General features: G+C 41.5%; 1 protein-coding gene across 4 annotated transcripts in view; it reads right to left on the reverse strand.

Annotated features, from left to right (window-relative positions):
• tdrd12 (tudor domain containing 12) overlaps positions 1–18,250 on the reverse strand; it is a 36,738-nt gene that overhangs the window by 2,291 nt on the left and 16,197 nt on the right. For all 4 annotated transcript variants that reach the window (XM_079501803.1, XM_079501802.1, XM_079501801.1 and 1 more), the window contains 14 exons: positions 17,645–17,762; positions 17,224–17,363; positions 16,663–16,874; positions 16,265–16,346; positions 14,994–15,175; positions 14,401–14,608; positions 12,963–13,055; positions 12,477–12,631; positions 3,548–3,916; positions 3,128–3,177; positions 2,478–2,562; positions 1,379–1,492; positions 625–778; positions 303–366 (listed from right to left, as the gene is read on the reverse strand). In XM_079501803.1, coding sequence (XP_079357929.1) covers positions 303–366; positions 625–778; positions 1,379–1,492; positions 2,478–2,562; positions 3,128–3,177; positions 3,548–3,916; positions 12,477–12,631; positions 12,963–13,055; positions 14,401–14,608; positions 14,994–15,175; positions 16,265–16,346; positions 16,663–16,874; positions 17,224–17,363; positions 17,645–17,762 — 2,026 coding nt within the window. The remainder of the gene's footprint in view (positions 1–302; positions 367–624; positions 779–1,378; positions 1,493–2,477; positions 2,563–3,127; positions 3,178–3,547; positions 3,917–12,476; positions 12,632–12,962; positions 13,056–14,400; positions 14,609–14,993; positions 15,176–16,264; positions 16,347–16,662; positions 16,875–17,223; positions 17,364–17,644; positions 17,763–18,250) is intronic.

The following is an 18,250-nucleotide window of genomic DNA, read 5'->3' on the forward strand; positions in this document are numbered from 1 at the left end:
ACACACACACACACACACACACACACACACACACACACACACACACACACACACACACACACACACACACACACACACACACACACACACACACACACACACACACACACACACACACACTTTAGTCACCATTTTCTCTACTATTGTACACTTCCCAACAGCCTAACAAGAAACACTCCAACAGTTCTAAAGACAGTTTGTCAAATTACCAGTTCAGTTAGTCATTTGACTGGAAAACACAGATTTCACATTTTATGATGTTTATATTTAATCCATGTCCATATGGATTAAATTGAACCTACCTTTTGGTGAATGCTCCTCCTCAATGTCCTCATAGTAGTGAAGATCATAGCGAACACAATTATTCTGTAAGAAAAACACATTATACCATCTATACTAGAGTTGTATTAGACGACTACGGTTTAATTATATTTATATTATTTATATGATGCTCTGAAGTAAATAATGACCAACAAGCTCACAATGATGACCAACAAGTTCACATCATGTCTCGTATCACAACATGTTGTGAGCTTGTAGATCGGCCATTTTCGGTGCATGACACCACTGCACAACCAAGTATAAAACGGGTGTAAAATGGGTGTAAAATGGCAGTATTTGAACCTTGTGTTTGACGAGCTTGTCCCAGGATCCCTTCTGCTGCTTCACCAATGTGAGGACCGGCTCGTTGCACTTCATGGTCCAGGAGCACTGGTCTGCAATGACGCTGTCATGAAGCTCCAAGTCAGCTCTGTATGGCCTGCTATTCACACTGCCACTGAAGAGAAACAGCACAGACATCGTCAAGCCATAATGTGAAAATTGTGAAGAATCTAAATATAAGCAGGTCATTCAGGTAATGGAATAAAGAAGCTGTAATTATTTAGCTCTATTGGTTAAATATTTTTATAAAAAAAAGAAAAAAAGATCACAAGCCCCCATAGTTAGTGTCCTTGAGCAAGACACTGAGCCCCTAATTGCTCCTGATGTGCTGGTTGGTGCCTTGCATGGTTTACGCCACCATCGGTGTATGAATGTGTGTGTGAATGGGTGAATGCAATGCACAATCTATGTAAAACGCTTTGGATAAAAGTGCTATATAAATGCACCATTTATTCATTGGAGAAAAGCGCTATATAAATGCAGTCCATTTAGCCTTTGAGTTTCTTCTCAACTAGCAGTCTATAGCATCTATGTAAAGCACCTTGGATAAAGGCGCTATATAAATGCACCATTTATGAAAAGACATAAAAAGTTTAAATGTGACGATAAATGGTTTCTGCCTGACAATATTGATATGCAACACAAAAATATATGCTGAACATTAAGCCATAAATGTCACAAATCAATGGGCTATGACATTCATTCCACAACAGACCTGTACACGACACGATTTGCGTAGAATTCACATTTCTGTGACACTGGATTGGAGAGCGTCACATTCACAATCAGTGACTCTTTCTTCTGGTGCCACTTTATCTGAGGGTGGAAGCTGAAACAGACAAATCACACAGGAACAAAACTGAGGAACAAGAAAACATTTTGTATGGCTGACCTGAATAATTTAAAGCTTTATTCTTGTCATTAAAAATCAGGCTTATTACTCCTCCAAAATAGCAGGGGAACTAGAAATGCACTTCTCGAGATGCCAACTTGCACCTTGCACACTTGTGCGTAAGCAGAGTGCGTCATGAAGTGCGCGCAGTCCTAAAGCTCTCTGCTGCTGTATGGGTACCACTGCTGCTCTGGGTCCTAGAGCTCTCCGCTATTCTAAATCCTTTAGACCCGTTATTGACCATATACCAACCTTGAAACGTACCTTAATTACGTCACCAAGAATGGTGGTCCCTTATTGGCCCGTGGAGTACAGAGACATACATACCCAGCCGATCGCCTTATTGACCCGTGGAGTACACAGACATACATATACACATACATACCCCTTATTGGCCTTATACCAACCTTGAAACCATTAGGAACAGTGGTCCCTTATTGGCACGTGGAGTACACAGACATACATACCCAGCAGATCGCAGTAATTGCGTTCTGCTTGTGCAACACCACATTAGTACCTCCACCAGCCCAGTTGACCGACCGAATATCAGAATCTTTAAATGTTCTTAATGGATTTGAATAAAACTTTGAGGTAAAGTCATGGGGCAGCCAGTGGGCGGGCATGTGATTTAACCCAGAGGTTCCCAAGTCACCAGTATGCAGACCGGTGCTATTTGAGGCAAGTCAACCGTCTTCCGTGTTTTGGACTGATGATGCATGACCGCGACGCACGCAAGCCATTTGCTTATGGGAACTTACATTAACTCTAGAGACTTTACAATGTCTTTTGAAAACAGAATCTCAGAGTGCTGTTGCTCAGCTGAATCAAAGTGTTTCTTTACCAGCAGCGTTCCTGGTGTTGGCTTCCAGAAATCCCCACCCAAACATTTTTTATTTACATTTTTTTCAAAACTAATTTGTACCTTTCTGTCGAGGCAGCATCGTTTGGTTTACCATCGCTGATGAGCTGTGGGACATTATTCCTTTGATTCTTACTGATGGGGAGACCTGAAATGTACATGGGTAGCAATTACACACACACACACACACACACACACACACACACACACACACACACACACAGCCACACACACAGCCACACACACAGCCACACACACAGCCACACACACAGCCACACACACAGCCTTAGATGACAGACACCTTCAACAAAAATGATTCTAATTTCCAAATGCAGCTTCGGGTTGATAATGGAGGGGTGCAACAGTTAAACTAATCTATTGTGAAGAGGAAAGAATATATATATATATTAATTATTTTTAAAATACAATCTTGTAGATCAGGGTTGTACTACTAAAGTACGTATAAATAAGGCTTGTGGTTAATTATTGAGTATTTAATCTAATTAAGAAAACACGTTCCTGGATTAATTGAACAGTAATCGATAGAATAATCGCTAAAACAATAATTGATAGTTGCAGCCCTAGTATGGATGATAATCTATATGAGGAGTACAAACACTAAACAATGAATTTGATGAATTTGTATGGATACATCATGTTGCAACTTAGACTGACTAATGAAGGTTAGGGATGATTTTTGCATTTTCATTTACCATTTTCAGAAGGGATGAGCTTTTGGAGTGTGAATCCTTTGTTTCCATTACTGTATAAAAAATAATGCATACATTGTTTTAATGATGGATTATGTACAATAAGCAAAAGTTACTGACCAGAAAAAGTACATTGAGGGCAATTCTTCTAAATAACCCATTTCCCATAATTACCAAAAGCACTGCTAGAATAACAGGCACAAAGACTAATAAGAGAAACAAAGCAAGTCTCATTGGACACAGTATAACATGCATCTACAAACATTACGTTGCTCTATCAGTGGTGCTCAAAATGTCATATCAAATACCCCCAAAATGATATTGGCCCACCACCTTAAAATATTTTTGAGTTGAAAAGGTTTGGCTATATATAGTCAAAAGAATAAAAATAGGGCTCAAGTGGGTAAGAAAAACTGCACCAACCTCAGCATTTGAGCCGTTTTCCTCAGATTGGCTAAGATGTCATTCCACGGTTCTACCAGAGGCCGTTTGTCTGAGTGCTTGGTTTGATCAGCAGATGCTGGCTGAAGTGGGGCATGGGGGTGGACTGGTTCAGCTAATGGATGAATCGCTCCCTCTAGTTGAATTTCAGGAGGTTGAGGAGGAGCAACAGGCTGTTTGACTTGAAGAGTCTCTGCGGCAGCAGCTTGTGGACAGGTCGGGGGACAGAGCGATTCGACAGAGACCTTTGGACCACAGGCATTTCTCCTTTCAGCTCTACTGATGAGAGCGGCCAGTGCTGCGTTCGCCATCCGCTTGTTGTGCTCCATGGCCAGCACGGTGATCTCCATCCTAGAACACAGAAATCATAACATAAGCTTGTTTTCACACCAAGTCACCAATATATATGACATAATATAATAATATGTCCCCACTTTAGAGAAGGTAGATGCAAACAAGCATAGTTAACTGTCAATCAGTACAAAATTGGCTTGTGTTTCCAGAAGCTGGCAAAAGCTCGCATAATAATTTCCTGTTTCCCTTAGTTTTCCCATATGAATGGCTCGTCTGCAATCAATAAAATGATCCAATGAAATAAGCCAGTCATTTGAAGCTATGGGGAAATCCAACAGAAAAGCTATGCCACCTTCCACAAACCCAGGACTACAGTTATACACAGCGCCTATACAGGATTTATTGACCTTAATAAGGCATTGTTCGCACTAAGACTTGGTACAACGTCTAAACTAGTAGATAATAGGAAGCACGTCTTCAACAACATACCTTGAAATCAGTCTTTAGTTCTGCCTGGCTTTAGACTGGAGTAGATGGCTCAACATGGGACGCCAATATGACATGTGCATCCATATTAAACGAAGAAAGTCCAGTTTAAAAAAAGTTGTAGCGATTATTTTGATAAACGATTAATTGGGTTAGCATGGCTCTTATTTAGATATTACTTTTTAAATTTAGTTTGAGGTTGTTTTAGTTGTTCCAACTATTAACTATGAGGTTGTTTTAGTTGTTCCAACTATTAACTAAGAGAATGATTATTTAAATCAAAGACGTCATTGTCACATGCATCCATGTAACCCTTTTGCTTTTCGCAGTTCGTGTGGAAAGCCTGGTTTCTATTTACTGCTCAGTGTGCTGATCCTGTGTAGAGTCCACCTACTGCTTCCAGTAATTTGCACACACGCGCATTTCCCGTCAGTTGATCACACCCCATATATGGAGCTGACCTGTTCTGACATTCCATATGTTGATCCTTCCCCATCCATCCTTCCTCTTTGATGTCTCCCTTTTGACTGATACCTGTCCATTCAAACTCTAGACGGGCCTGCCCCAGTTATTAGTGCAGCCACGCCCGGCAGAGTTCTCAACAGGCCGGAAAATTAAGGCCCGGCCCTACCTGGGCCCTCACCAAACCCTGTACACTCGACACTGCCCCTGCTGCCACCCTTAGATCTCCATATTTGGAGGTGCCCTGTTCTGACATTCCATATGTTGATCTGGCCTCGTCAAACCCTGTACACTCAAGACACGCTCCATATATGGCCAGTACAGAATTAATTCCATATGTTGATCTGACCCCCCATGCTAAAGTTCCAGTGCTCGCCCAGCAGCCTGCTGTCACCCAGGCGGATATGTTGATCTGCCCCCCCATTTCAAAGCGCCAGCGCTCGCCCAGCAGTCTGCTGTAGGCGGATGCGTGCATGCGACCTCCTCGCCCCTTACTGGTAATAGCCAATAGTAAAGAGTCTAAAAGTAGCTGAGCTGCATTCAGTCCAGTGTTACTTTATGTCTCCAGTAGCACATTATACCAGGTATAAGGTTCCTACTTATTGCGACCATATAATAGGTCGCAGTTTACGATGAAAACCTGCCATCTCACATTCACGCCTCGTGACACGCTCCATATATGGCCAGTACAGAATTCATTCCATATGTTGATCTGACCTCATCAAACCCCTAGATCTCCAAATATGGAGCTGGCCTCCTGCTTCTTAACTGTGCCGTATTAAGAAGCCGTTTTGCTTCTCGCCCTCAGGGCGTCTCACTGGTATTCTTACCAGTGTTAGATTCAGCTACAAATTACTGTAGATATGTTATAGGTTAGATTTAAGTTATCAATGTAAAGTAACAATACAAATCTTGTATTTATACTATCATTGTGATTTTCTTTTGCCAGAGAAAGCAAATATTTCTGCAAAATCATAGCTCAAGTTTGCAGCTGGAATTTGTAGTATAGCAAGAAGAATGCTACCTCCGTATTTATACTGTGAATTCTTGTGAATGTATTGTAATCAACTATATTCAACTACACTGTACACTGTTAACAGTTGATATATGCTGTAAAATTGGATGTTAAAATTTGCCTGCCAATAATAAAAAAAAAAGCCATTCATGTCACTGACCGTCATGGTGTTTACATTTAAAAGTACCCTATTGGCCTGAATATAAGAGTTTTTTTCCAATGGAAATATAATATGACATTCAATGTTCTTTTTCCACAAATTAGTCTTGAAAAATGGGGGTCGTCTTATAATCAGAGTCGTCTTATATTCGGCACAATACGGTATCCATTTAGGCATTGGCACCACTTTAAAGTATCCATTTAGTCGTTGGCCCTACTTTAAACCGTTCCTGTTCAGATGTAGGAATCAGTACCAACATGATGGCTAACCCCAGTCACAGTACTGATGGCACAGTGGTCCATTCATCATCAGATAGTACCAACATGATGGCTAACCCCAGTCACAGTACTGATGTCACAGTGGTCCATTCATCGATGACCAACATCATAGATGAGTGATTAGACTCAATTCTACCATGCAGCTCAACGTTCTTTATTTACTTCACAGCTATTTTTTCAGTTAACTTATTCCCTGCCGCAGTAGCAGTCTTTCAAAATGGTCCTGACTCCTGAAAGGGCTAGCATCATTTCTTTCTTCATTATTATTATTATTTTTCTTCAGTTAATACAAGCAGTCAATACATGTGGTTTGAAGTGGTGTGAAATATTTTATTGTGCTTTGAAGTGCTGCATGTATAATAATCACTCCTTCAATCATATATATTAACATTAGATTAAATTGTAAACCAAAATAAATAAGAGTATATATGCCTAGGTGAAAATATTTAATTCTCTAAAACAAAAATATCCTTCTAAAGTGCAATACAGTTTGTGTGCGGCATGTAATATACAAACATGGGACAAACATAGGAGGGATTCCAGCAGACCCATTTTGCCTAGGGGGGGGCTTGGCTAAAATCATTAGCCCCTAGCCAAACATGTAATGAACCACCACAGCATCCATGGGACGCATACAACTTTATCCTGCTACGTTAAGAACAAATTCAGCATTACATTCACCCATTCACACACATTCATACACCGATGGCAGAGGAAACCATGCAAGGCACCAACCTGCATGAGCAATTAGGGGTTCAGAGTCTTGCTCAAGGACACTTCGACACTAACTCTGGAGGAGCCCGGGATTGAACTGGGAACCTCACAGTTACCATCAGGCTGCTCTACCGGCCACTCGACCCATGAGCCACTGACCATTCCTACTGACCAACGGAGGAAACCATGCACATGTCATGGACCCATTCCTACTGACAGACTGTAGGGGGAAAATGCAGTCACCCATTCACACACTGTAGGAAACCATGCAAGGCACCAACCTGGACATTTCTACAGCAACTCTGGGAGAGCCTGGGTTCCAACTAGGAAGTTAGGAACCTTGCCAGGCTCCTGGCTCTACCCCCTGAGCCACTGCTGCCCCAGAACGTCAAGGATACTTAATAGGGGTGTGCCGATATATCGTCCCGCAATATATTGCAATATTAAAACTTGACTAGTGAAATTTAAGAGTTCTTACTGTATGGTGTGTTATGAAATGTGAGCTTACCATAATCACAGTAATCCTTAACACATTTGATGCTAAGGACGAGTATACTCATCCTATCAAATAAAAACGCTTGGTGCTCAGGACAAGTACATAGTCGTTCTAAGGCGTTTTATATAGATATTAGAAGGCCTCGCTATTTTCCATTTTTTTAGAATCGGCCCGGTTGCTAGGGCCCCGCCCACCGCGTTTGCATTACGTATGCATGTGTGGGTGCATGAAATGGCGCGCGCATGCACAACGAACATTTGATATAGGTTCCGTTTGAGGGACTGAATATAATAGTCAGGGCGACTGTGGCTCAAGAGGTAGAGCAGGTCGTCCAATGATCCATGGATCGGCGGTTCGAATCCCGGCTCCTCCTGGCTACATGTCGAAGTGTCCTTGGGCAAGACACTGAACCCCAAATTGCTCCCGATGTGCTGGTTGGTACCTTGCATGGCTTCCGCCGCAATCGGTGTATGAATGTGTGTGTGAATGGGTGAATGTAATGCACAATCTATGTAAAGCGCCTTGGATAAAGGCGCTATATAAATGCACCATTTACCATTTACCCTATCCTCACTGGTAGGTGAGTCAGAAGGATACAACAGCAGTGACAACACAGAAATGTGCGGAGAGGAATCAATTTGCAGAACGACTAAATTGAGGAGAAAACAAAAACGATTCTCAAACAGGAGTCATACGTCAGAGTACTGGCGTCAGAGTACAGAAGTCCCACTACCCTGGTCACAGACATATTTTTTCTATTGAAAATCTGCGTCACAAGAACTGTGAAATAAACAAATCAGCCATAGTCTAGGATCTGGCTAAGATATGTATGCACTTCATTTAGGAGAGAATATCTCAACTGTTCTAGGCTAATATGACCGCCGAGAACAACTTGGGAAGTATGGCTAATTCTCTATCCGGGACGAAATACCTGAAAATGACCACACCCTTTTTAAAATGACCGCTAGTTGAAACATGGCTCTAACTTCTAAACTGTTGGAGCTACAGATTTTCTGAGATGCTCAAAGGGGAGATGTTCAGAATGTTTGAATACTCAATAGACCATATGCACACGGTGGTCATCTTTCCACAAGTTAATGGCAGGGTGGAAACTAGCCACAATTTGCCATTGACCACCCATACATCTAAACAGACAAAGTCCTATCTAATTGTATTAAATTATGTCAAACTCACCAACATTGCAGCTGTACAAAAAGCTTGAATGATGCTTTCTATCTGCAAAGTGTTTGTTTCATAAACATCCAACATAGACATGTTATGAGCTACTTTATGTCAAGAAATTCCTTGCAGGTGATTTCTTTCTAAGTGTCAGAGTTTGGAAGCATTCAAAACAGGTGGTACGCAGGACCGTCGAGTGATTATTCAATGAGCGCTTCCAAACTGCCATTAACTTGTGGAAAGATGACCGCCGTGTGCATATGGTCTATTGAGTATTCAAACATGAGTATTCTGAACATTTTGAGCATCTCAGAAAATCTGTAGCTCCAAAGGTTTAGAAGTTAGAGCCATGTTTCAACTAGCGGTCATTTTAAATAGGGTGTGGTCATTTTCAGGTATTTCGTCCCGGATAGAGAATTAGCCATACTTCCCAAGTTGTTCGCGGCGGTCATATTAGCCAAGAACAGTTGAGATATTCTCTCCTAAATGAAGTGCATACATATCTTAGCCTGGTCCTCTACTACCAGGAGATTGCTGATGCTTCATATGTCCATATGAGTATGAGAATCGCCCAGCTGATTTGTGTATTTATAGACACAGGAATAACAGAATCCATTATTTTTTGGTCCAAACATTCCCGTAGTAATTAATGTAAATCAAAGAAAATCACAATGATTTCAAGTTGACAATATAGTAATCTCAAGCAAAGCGGTTACCAAGGTGGAAAATGACGAAAACGTGATCAAGAAAGTAAATCAAAGAATATTTTTGGGCATAATTTCCTTTTTTGGCATCAAACATGATCACGAAAGTAAATCAAATAATATTTTTGGGCATAATTTCCTCTTGTCAACGAAAGTGCTCTCAAGACCATTGTTGGAGCCCTCATTCAATCCCACTTTAACTATGCTTTCACCTCTTGGTTCTCCAATATCTCAATGTCACTAAAAAAATAAGCTTCAGACCTCCCAAAACAAACTGATCTGACTGCTTCTCTGCCTAAAGCCCATGACCCACCTAATTCCAACACACTTTACTAGGGAAAAGTGTGGGCCCCTTTGACAAAAATGGGATTGTCAAAGGGGCCCTCGATACCTGACCAACTACTACTATTCCCTCCACTACCCAGAGTAGTGGAGGGAACGCTGGTACTGCACAAATATAAAACAAAACATTCTCATTCTACTACTACTATGCAGTCAAAATGTGGAATGTGCCGACACCATCCATTAAAAAATGTGACGGTGGGCTTTGCAGTCCGGGCACCCAGGCTGCTAGGTGACAGGCCTAGCAGCCCGATGACCATTGCTGATTTCCTGTCAGTCTACTGTATAGCGGGTATGTGCATGACATCATCATCATCATAACCGGAAGTTATACCCGGGAACGCCTACTCAATGGAAGAGTATGTATGGCCATGACAGCCCATACATCCAAACAGAAAGTCCTATCTGATTACATTAAACGACGATAAACTCACTTTGCCACTCAATTTGCCATTCACTTTATGCATGCACAAACCCTCTACCATATCAAATAAAAGCAGAAAAGGCCTAAAAGATAATTTTAACATTTTTAAATAAATGCCACAAGGAGAGGTAAATGCAATTTCCCATAGAAAGGTTTCATTAACTGCTGATGAAACAGCATGGTTGTTTTTCACCACCTGTGCGCAACCTAACACACACACACACACAAACACACACACACACATATTAACTGTATATATGGTGATTTTGGGTGTGCCAGTACAGTACAGTGACAGTACAGTACAGTAGAGGGTACAGTAGAGGGACCCCCACACGGTAACTCTCATTTCTCAACCATTTCGGACCCCCACACGGAGTTGCACCACTTACTTCACAGGTGTGATTTTTTTATGCTATGTTGATGAATTGAATAACATAATGGAAACAAGTACCCGGGACTTGCTTGTGTTATCCCTTGAGCCTTAACCCTAGAACACTAAACCCGGGTGATTTTCACCCAGACAATCGTTTGTGATATTCATAATGTTTCTGATCTGAGGTGGGTGGGTCCTTGGTTACCTTCAGGATGCTCGGTGACATCGTAGATGGTACGTTTCCCTGCCCACATCCCTGTTTTGTTCTACAGGCAGGTTCAGGTGAATTGCACCCGGGTTTTGTGATAGAGGCCACAATGGGATTACAAAATGGTGGGATAAAAATGTAAAGCAAAACAAAGAAAAAAGAAAGAATTGAGTCTACCAAACCACACCACACAAGGTGTTTTAGGGATAAAGGCTGGTGTCCGGGATAGCATTTTTTACAGGGGAACGCCTCTTATGCAATGCAAAATGGGGCCCTTAATGTCTGACTGTACCTTGTGCAGTTTACATTAGTGACTAATAAAGTATTCAATCAATCAAAAACACTGCCCTTACATGACACAATATTAGATTTCTCTGAGGATTTTCATGACCCAGGTGGATAGCGGCCTCTAGTGGCAGTGATGTCTGTTCTCTATAGACTGACCACCAGTCCACCACATACTCTACATGAAGCCACTCTGTTATTAGACCCAGTCTTCTTTACATTCCAACTTGGATGATCTGCATTTTGAGCACTGAACATTCCCATATACACAACCAGCACTGATAGAATGTCTGTCTCAATCAAATTACTTGACATGTATAATACATATCATATAACACATATCTTTGCTGTCGGGCCTAGACCTTGTTTTTTTTTCCTTTCTCTCCATTACGTCAATTACGTCAACGGGAATGCCGGATTTAGCGATTAATTACGTCAATAACGTCAACGGAAGTCATAAGGGTTAACACGTTTTCTGCCAGAACTTTCAATCGATATGAAACTAGAGCACAATATCGGACTCCAAATCTTAGGAATTAATTACTGGGTGGGTACAAACGCAGTAGTACAAACGCATTTCTACAAGTTTAAATGCCGACATGATCAGTCTGCTAAACGTGCGTGGATAGGACCAATCTATTGCTGTGTATTTGGAATAAATCTATGTAAGATCAGACATTCCGGGGCTATTACCAATATTGTTAAGGTGATTATTAGGAAAGCCAGACAATATTGTTGGCTGCTAGGAGCATCACAGAAAAAGTGAAACCAAGAGTCACTTGTCCAAAATAAGTAACATTTTGATGCACAAGATTTATTACTTGTCCCGGACAAGCCTTAATGCCAAACCCTGGTTTTGATTAATTGAAAATGGAGGACCCTTATGTAAACGAGTCTTAGTGCTTTTCTGGTTTTATCCTCTTAGCAGATTTTGTATTGACCTGTACTTTCGGTACCCATTCTACAAACATGTACAATTTTCAATCAATAAATCTACAGACCGATGTCTAATAAAAGCCTCAGAGCAGCTGTGCTGCTTGAACTCTATGCTGTATCAAACATTACAGCCACGTAAACAAACTAAATATTGTTCTCAAAAATGTTTTTGAAAACATTTGAAGCGAGAAATAGACGACGCAGTAAAGGTGGCCTTACACTAGCCGATTTTTTTCAATCAGAAATCTGATAGCACCACACACTACAGGATAATCGGAGCGGGCAGAGCAAATATCAAACATTCTTGATGTTGATCAGGCCGATCCCGATCGCGCTTTGAGCGGTTGGGCACCCCGAGCTTCAAAAATGCCCGATTATCGGCTAGTGTAAGGCCACCTTAACCGGAAATGGATTCAATTTGATCAATTTGTTCCCGAGGCAACCGTGTCCACCCTACACTTGCAAAGAAATAGTAATAGTTTGAACATACAAGGTTTCCCCCCCCCCCCCCCGACAGCAATGATATCACAGTGCTATTTCTATGGGTGTTCTCACCCAGTGGTGTGAGGGTGCTCCCCAATGTCTTTGTGCTCCTTCAGTAAGCGCAGGTGCTCAGGGTTGTTGACAGCCAGTCCACTGCTCAGGATCTCAGAGTGGACGTTGTACTCGTTGATCAGTGTCTTCATGCCAGGGATGCGTGTCATTCGCACCTGTGGATGGTTAGGAACGCACAATACCCACTCAGTCATTCAGGTAGAAAAATGTCCAACAACGCATTATTTTTTTCTAAGCAGGCAACACAATGCCCACTGAACGTTAATCTAAATCCAACTACGACTAGGTCGATGTTGAAAAGGTTTGCTCTTTTGGGTGGCACATGCATGCACGCCAGTGCAGGAACCAGGCAATAAACACCGTCCAATGTAGCATCAACAAATGGTTGGGCGTCATTATCCTATTGACAAAACTGGCACCATATACCATTGGCACAGCCGTTTTCACACTCATCGTTGGTGCCTGCTTTACAAGATGAACACCTACCATGGGATCAACAAAGATGGTGTTTCCTAGGCTGAGAACAACTTTGGTTTGGTGCTGCAGGCCTCTTATCTTCTGGCTAATGGCTCTGGTGGCCTGCAAAGGGAAAAGCGGAATTGTTACATAGATGAATGTTATTCATTCCATGTTATACTTTGTTGCGCATAATCATGTTTCAAAAATAGATATACAAGCTTGCATTATGTCTACATCTATCCTGGATGAGACATCTAGGATGAAAACCAGCAATCTTCTTCATCCAAGGCCAATGTTGACGACATGGTTGTTGCACATTAAAAAAAAAAACAATACACTGCCCCTGAAATTATTTTCCGTATGAATTATTTTTCTGTTCATCTCATCTATGTCGCAGTGTGTTTAGATGTAACCTACGTTTAAGAAAGAAGCCTACAGATTGAGGAATGCCTAGAAGCTAGAATGCACTTTTCTGATGGGGTGAGACTATTTGAGTGTGTGTGTGTGTGTGTGTCTAAATGTCAGCCACTGTTTGGAGTTACAAAATGGGTGGTCTTTTTAAATGTGTCCAGCATGGGAAAACAAACCGTGAGCCAGGTGGGTGTGCTACTGTGCTTGATTGTTGTATTTTCAGTGGGCAAAGTCATGCAGGACTGGGTGACTGGTAAAAGGTATATTCAAACAAACAAACGCATTGCATGTATTCATAAAATCAATAATAATTTTCCAAAACTTTGACACTGTACGTTAATTTTTTTACGTTAACTCTTTAGAAGTAAAAGCTCCATTTTCTGTACCAATCATTTCTATGTTGGAAATCAAAGTAAACAGAAAATAAATGTTCATGTTGGACACCAATTCCATCCAATCAGGAGAGAGAACCCATTTGTCAGCTTTGATTTTATAGTGTTCCAATTCCAATCAAAAGTTATTCGTAGCATATTGGCTTAGAGTACTACCCACTAGTACAGCATGTGGGTGCCGTGACGCAAGTCCAGGGATGCCGCAGAATACTATTTAACCGACAACCTACCTCAAACCCCAACCTAACCATAACCGCAAGCACGGAGAAGCGCATAATCGCCAACCTTAACGCATGTTCGCCAACCTTAATCCGGTCGCCAACCTTAACGCATGTTTGCCAACCTTAATCCGGTCGTTTTCGCATGTCGGACCAATGACTGATGCACGCACCCCGAAGTGGACTGTTCTTTTTCAATAGACACCAAATTTCTTGACCAAAAACAGATCTACAAGCTCACATCGCGTCACATTCGTGTTGAGAACTTGCAGATCGGCTACGAGCCGGCATGGTGAGGAGTGAGGACGCCTCATGATGCTACCCTACAGGTTCACCCTTCAGCGAGAGGACTTTTTTCACTAATCGAATAATTGAGCTACTAGGGCTGTGACTATTTTTTATTGGTTATGAATAAAGCAAAACACTTGGGGTCAGAATCCTGACCTTAGGGTTCCAGTCGACCTCTTTGTCCACCGGTTTCACTCGGCAGACGATGATCTCCACAACCTGGGGAGGGAGGGTGTGGAACTGGGCTGGTAGATGGAGCAACTGGTAGGACTTCACCTCCTGCTCTCGGCCCTCGTCCAAAAACAATACTTTTACACTAAAAAACAGATGGTCCATTTTGTCTGGCACAGACGTCACTTTCACTCTGCGAGGGAAGACAAGGTTGGAAATGCAGAGAAGGTGAAAGGTTGGACAGGAAAGGCTATGGTGGGTTGACACTGAAGAGATTCATATAAATTAAAGCTGCTATAAGCAATAATGTCAACATTTGTTTATTTTAATTTATTTTTTGGTATTCAGACAGCTAGCAATGAGTAAAATGCTCCCCAAAAAAATGTAGTCTCTGTGACACATCTAGGGGCCACAATCTGCATTAAAATGTTCCTAGAAGCTTTGTCATTGTGTCTCCACTGTATGCCCTCTCCTAAACAGAAATCAGCTAAGCTAATGGCAAGCAATGACCAGCAATTATTCAAAATATACGTGAAAATTAACCAACAAATCTTGGTATGTTTTGCTTTGCATCTAACCTGTGATAGACCTCCTTCTCTTCCATTCCATAGAGACCTCCCTCCACCACTTCTTTGACCACAAGTTTCTCTGTAGCATAGTAGGAGACCATCGTTGATGCAAGGCTCTCGTAAGCGTCGTCCTGGTTCTTCACGATGCGCCCATAGAAAACTGAAGCAGTCTTGATGTAGAGGGGCAAAACCTTTTGGGGACACGAGCATAAACAAAATCCAAACTTGTGGTAGAAATTTAGTTTAGTGGAAATTTGTAATTGTGTAGCATGGCTAGGGTGCGGCAAGTTGTGCAGTAAGTACTGGGAGCTGATGGAGTGCGGAGGTGGAGCGCCACACCTACCATCTCCCAGGGTTCTCCTGGGACTCCCCCACGCTGACAAGCAATTGTAGCCATTACATTTAATTTGACTGTTCCGTCCGCCTCAATGTAAACAGATTTTCTAAAATGCATTATCTCAGATTCTTTTCCCAGATTGCATTTCTTTTCCAAAACAAGTTTTATTCAAGGCCTATAACCAAAGTACCAATGATCGCAGTTACTAAATGTATGTTTCGGGTGAAATAAATTACGATCGTGCAGGACTTTACACATCCGTTGTTTACTTCCGGTTCACGCCCTGGACCAGTTCAAAGTAAGAGCCTGCACTGAAAGGACCGTGGCAGTGGCGGAAGAATGGATACCCATTTTACTTTAGAAACGTGCAGAACCACTCATCTAGAGCACAGGAGTCAAAATCATTGGGCGGGCTGAATTGGTCAAAATGTGACGTCCTTTTTAGTTAAAACCGTGGTTAGACTTCTGTGCATAAGTTTATGCATGGTCCCTTCATTACTCATCTTGTGAAGATTGACTACGAACTAAGCATCACTTTTATGATCAGTCAGAATCATTTGAAATGTATTAGCAAGAACAAAGGCCTTACTAAGCAAGTCTTAAATGTACAGTAGGCTACAGACTAGAGCTACATTAATTACAAATCATGTGGCTCTCACTAGCCACATGGAAACTGCATGGCTCCAATGTGGATCTTGGACTTCATCTGTGTCTAGGTTTCAGACTTTCGGCCCAATCCGAGCATCGACCAAGATTATCAAAATAAAGCTACATTTTCATTTTCGCTGTATACTTTCATAAATAGTGGAGGTACTTCTGTGGCCTACTGGCAGCGAGCATTACAAAGTTTGGATTAACTCTATACACAGAGTTATAGATTGCTAGACTTGTGCAGAGCCATGCTGTGAAGGTGTTTGGCAGAGGAACAAACTCAAGATCTCACCGTAATGGTTCCAGAATCTGGTAGCAGTGACTGATCAGTTGTGGAACTGAACCAGTGGCGATCGGGACACACATCACTGTCCCTGTAAGTAGAATACATTAAGTAATAATTTGATTTAGGTTCAGAATGTTAACATCCATTTCAAATATGCACACTTTCGCTAGATCTTCCATTTCAAATAAATCTGGGCATGACATGGGCAAGTTTTCAAAAATGTGCATCCCCACCCCACCAAATACATCTACAAACTTGTGTAGTGCAGTAAATGTTAGTGCAGAAAGGCATTAAGCTATAGTTGCTGCTCTATAAGAATGACAATAATCAGTACAAAATGGCTGTGGAAGAATGCATATGATATATCATGAATGTATTGGTTTTGTTGTTTTCTTGCGACTGACCGACAGACACCAAAGCTCTTGAGGTAGCTGCAGAGGGGCCTGTCGGTCTTCTGCTGCTCCTTGGCCAACATGACTCCCTCCGCGAAAGACAGAAGCTCAAGAGGCAGCAGGGCGTCCGAGCGCTTCAGGTAGCGCAGTACTCCCACCATGTGCCTGGCGTCCATCTCGGTTATGAGAAGTAGTGACTTTGCAGGGGTGGTGTTCTCACCATGCTAAAAAAAACAAAAAACAAGGTTGGAAATAATGAGCCATCAAAAATGTTTGCCGAAAATACCCAATCTAGTTGTAGATCTATTTTTGGCAAAAATATTTGCTGTAAAGGTAAAGGGCAAGTACAGACATCTGCGGGACCCAAGTCAATGGGCTGGAACCTCTTTTGGTGTTTTAAGCATTACGTTTTACCGTACTTTAGCTATTGAAAAATAGCAGATCTACAAGCTTGTAGATCTGCTATTTTTGAAAGAAAATCGTGAAAAGACATTTTGTAGAATCTGTTCTCAGGTCTAAATGGATTAAATAATGATTTTATATTTCAACTGAAGCTGCTCGAGTATATCTTACTTTGTCAGAGAGGTTGCGGAAGTTTTCCGACATGCAAAAGAGAGAGCTGCCAAAGCGTTTGGGGGAAGTGGGAAAGCCATAGTGGATGACACACGTTGCATCTCTGACCCACAGTGCCTTCAGACAATCAGTGGTGGTCACTGCAGATCAAGAGAAGGAATACACCACAGATCATAAATGACTCTTACCGTGTTTGTAGTTGGATGTGCGGTTACTATACAGTATTATGCAAGGTATTGATTATGTTGTTACAAGCAAAGTGACCAACAGTAAAAAAGCATTTCACAGTTCTTACACAATACCAGAATTAAAAGAAACATCTCTCTAGTAAACACAGAAAGCACAGCTGAATTCCATTCACTGAGGTTTATATACTGTACATGCAACTTTGATTTGATTGATGGAATATGCTCCCATTTACCCAAGATGACTTGAGTGCCTGGTCCAATTTCCTTCCTCCACTGGTGAACAACAAAGTCGAATTGCTGGGTTAGCCCTTCATGAGTCTTCAGGCAGAAAGCAGATATCTTGCTTACAGCCTACAGAACAAGCAGATTGAGAAAATTAATATATATGATGAAAACAACTTTGTGTACTATTGTAGCAGAGATGCTCATCAAGAACAATGATTCAATGGATTCACAGAAATTGATATGGGCTGTCCTTTTATCGCCAATCTCAGCAGTGGAATTCTAAAGTCTAAACACGAGTCATGCAGTCTTTCATCAGAGGCTCTTAACTGAAGACAGCACTGTGACTGTCCTAGTCTTTTGTTTTGTCTCACTGCTGCCTTAATAAACATCAGTAGCTGCTACTAATAGTAAAAATAGTGCTACTGACCAGATATGTACAGTAGGTGCAGTGAGTAAATGGAAATATGGAATACATTCACAATATGCAGAAACAGCAAGGTATTCTAAATATTTATATCTATATGACTACGGATGAAAAGGCTTTAGTCTAAAAGAACATCCGTTTCTGGGAGTAACAAAAGTATATTATTTATATTGATTGAACATAGACTTGT

This window comes from Electrona antarctica (genome assembly GCF_951216825.1).
Source record: "Electrona antarctica genome assembly, chromosome: 5".
In the NCBI taxonomy this organism is placed as follows: Eukaryota; Metazoa; Chordata; class Actinopteri; order Myctophiformes; family Myctophidae; genus Electrona; species Electrona antarctica.